Source organism: Octopus bimaculoides, chromosome 8 (assembly GCF_001194135.2).
Source record: "Octopus bimaculoides isolate UCB-OBI-ISO-001 chromosome 8, ASM119413v2, whole genome shotgun sequence".
NCBI classification, from domain to species: Eukaryota; Metazoa; Mollusca; class Cephalopoda; order Octopoda; family Octopodidae; genus Octopus; species Octopus bimaculoides.
Genome location: NC_068988.1, coordinates 11,648,999 through 11,651,225, shown reverse-complemented (window position 1 = coordinate 11,651,225; position 2,227 = coordinate 11,648,999). Strand labels below are relative to the sequence as shown.

The 2,227-nt window shown below is 33.3% G+C and overlaps 1 protein-coding gene across 2 annotated transcripts in view; it reads right to left on the bottom strand.

Annotated features, from left to right (window-relative positions):
* The window catches only part of LOC106880136 (tyrosine-protein kinase transmembrane receptor Ror2), a 715,149-nt gene that overhangs the window by 560,377 nt on the left and 152,545 nt on the right, over positions 1–2,227 (bottom strand). For both annotated transcript variants that reach the window (XM_052969935.1, XM_052969934.1), the window contains exon 2: positions 582–599. In XM_052969935.1, coding sequence (XP_052825895.1) covers positions 582–599 — 18 coding nt within the window. The remainder of the gene's footprint in view (positions 1–581; positions 600–2,227) is intronic.

Genomic DNA, 2,227 nt, shown 5'->3' with positions numbered 1-2,227 from the left:
TATATATATATATATATATGTATGTATGTATGTATATAGTACGCACGCACACACATACACATATTTGTATGCACACAAACAGACACGACCTGTGCAAGCGGTACACGTTCTGTAAACAGGTAACAGAAATAATTAATTCCAGAAGACCGGGGATAAAGAAAAAAAGAAGAATGGGACTGTGTTCTGCTCTAATTTCATAGAATTCAGAGAAATATTCCTTTTGGCATCATTTTGGATTCATATTGTCGTCATAGTAACATGAAAAATATTTTTGATTCCTTATGCACTGTAATGAATATAAACGTTGGGTTGATAATACTGCTTAACGCAAAAACGTAACACCAGTTAAAGCATATCAATAAATAAATAAGAAAACGATAATGATAATAGTAATAATAAATGAAAATAATAATAATAGTAATTTGTAAAAAGAAAAAAAACAACTCCAAAATATTGAAAATTATAAGAGAGGTAAAAACAACAATAATAATGATAATAATTATGAAAATAATAATAATTTCAAAACGACCACTACGACAACAACATGCTGTACGAGTAAAAATGCAATGTGTGAGATTTACCTGAGAGATCAAGCTGCCCTGTAAGTGGTTAGAAAGACGAAGAGAAGAACGTGTTAATAACATTTTGTTAGATGTAAAAAATATTTTTACACACACACACACAAGGAATCATACACACACACAGACACACCCACTTACATACACACACACTTACACACACACACACTTACACACACACACACACTTACACACACACACACACACTTACACACATACACACACACACACTTACACACATACACACATACACACACACACGCACACACTTACACACATACACACGCGCACACACACACACACACACACACGCATATATATATACTTTATTAATAAAGCTGCAAAGACATCACAAAAAACTGCTACTGAGAGTTTCACGTTCCCGTTCGTCGGACAGTTTTCGTCTGACAGTTTTTTCCTTCTTCTTTCACATTTATGTGCTTACACTACTATGCACGCAACCCACACGCACATAACAAAACAAAAATGGAGCAAGAACGCAACAGGCGTCAACAGAACATCCGGACAGTTAGACGATAGAAAAAAAGGACAGGAAAAAACAAGGACGGGTCATTCGGAGCTTTCTATCTTCAGTCGAGTACCAACCAGATCGTTGTTGCAGTTTCGGTCGTGGCAAAAGAGAAAGTGAGAGAAATATTCAGGCAGTCAGTGTAGAATATGTATCATCCAATCAATTCGAAATACTATTTATATTGAATGAGATATTCAATAATGAGCTAACAAAAGGACGAATTTACAGATACATCCAAAAATATTTATATGTATATATATGCATATATGTAGCTAGAATATGTGTGTGTACATAGATAAATGTATATATATATATGCATACATAAATTCATATACATACACCTACGCACATATATACATTCATATATATGCAAACATATATATGTGTATACACACGCATATATATAAGCATGTACTTTTGTATATATGTATATGCTCACTTAGAGATAAGGAAATTATTAAAAAAAGAAAACGAGTGTGAGCTTAAGAACAGCATAAGCAGATAACATACATAATTGCAATAAGCATATTTGTAAAGTAACAATCTTCACGTCTCCAGAGAAAACATATAACTATATATATATAGAATTTGATATGATCTCTTCGTGATATTGCTGTTTCTGGAACATGTTTTTTAACAACTGTAAATATATAACCGCTTATTATTTGATGTCTTTTCTAAATTATTTTAAGGATTTTTAACTTTAATGGCATATCTAACGCTCGCACATCCGCACGACTATAACCACCAACAATTTAAGTATTTAAATAGAAAAGACATGCATTCAGGTTAGACTTTATAAATGTGGTGTGTGAACAGACACACAGATTATCTATGTACGTACATATACACACAAATATTATATATATGAGAGTCTATGTGTTTGTGAAAGAGTCTGTGCGTGCGTGTGAGTGTGTGTGTATATCTGTGATACCATAGAAATGACAACCGATTTTATTTGACAGGATAAAAGATCGGTTTTGATTACATATACATTCGGAAACCCTATACAGCAGTAATTAAATGTGTGTATGTATGTGTGCGTGTGTGCATGTGTGTTTGTGTGTGTGTGTGTGTGTGTGTGTGTGTGTGTGTGTGTGTGTGTGTGTGTGTGTGT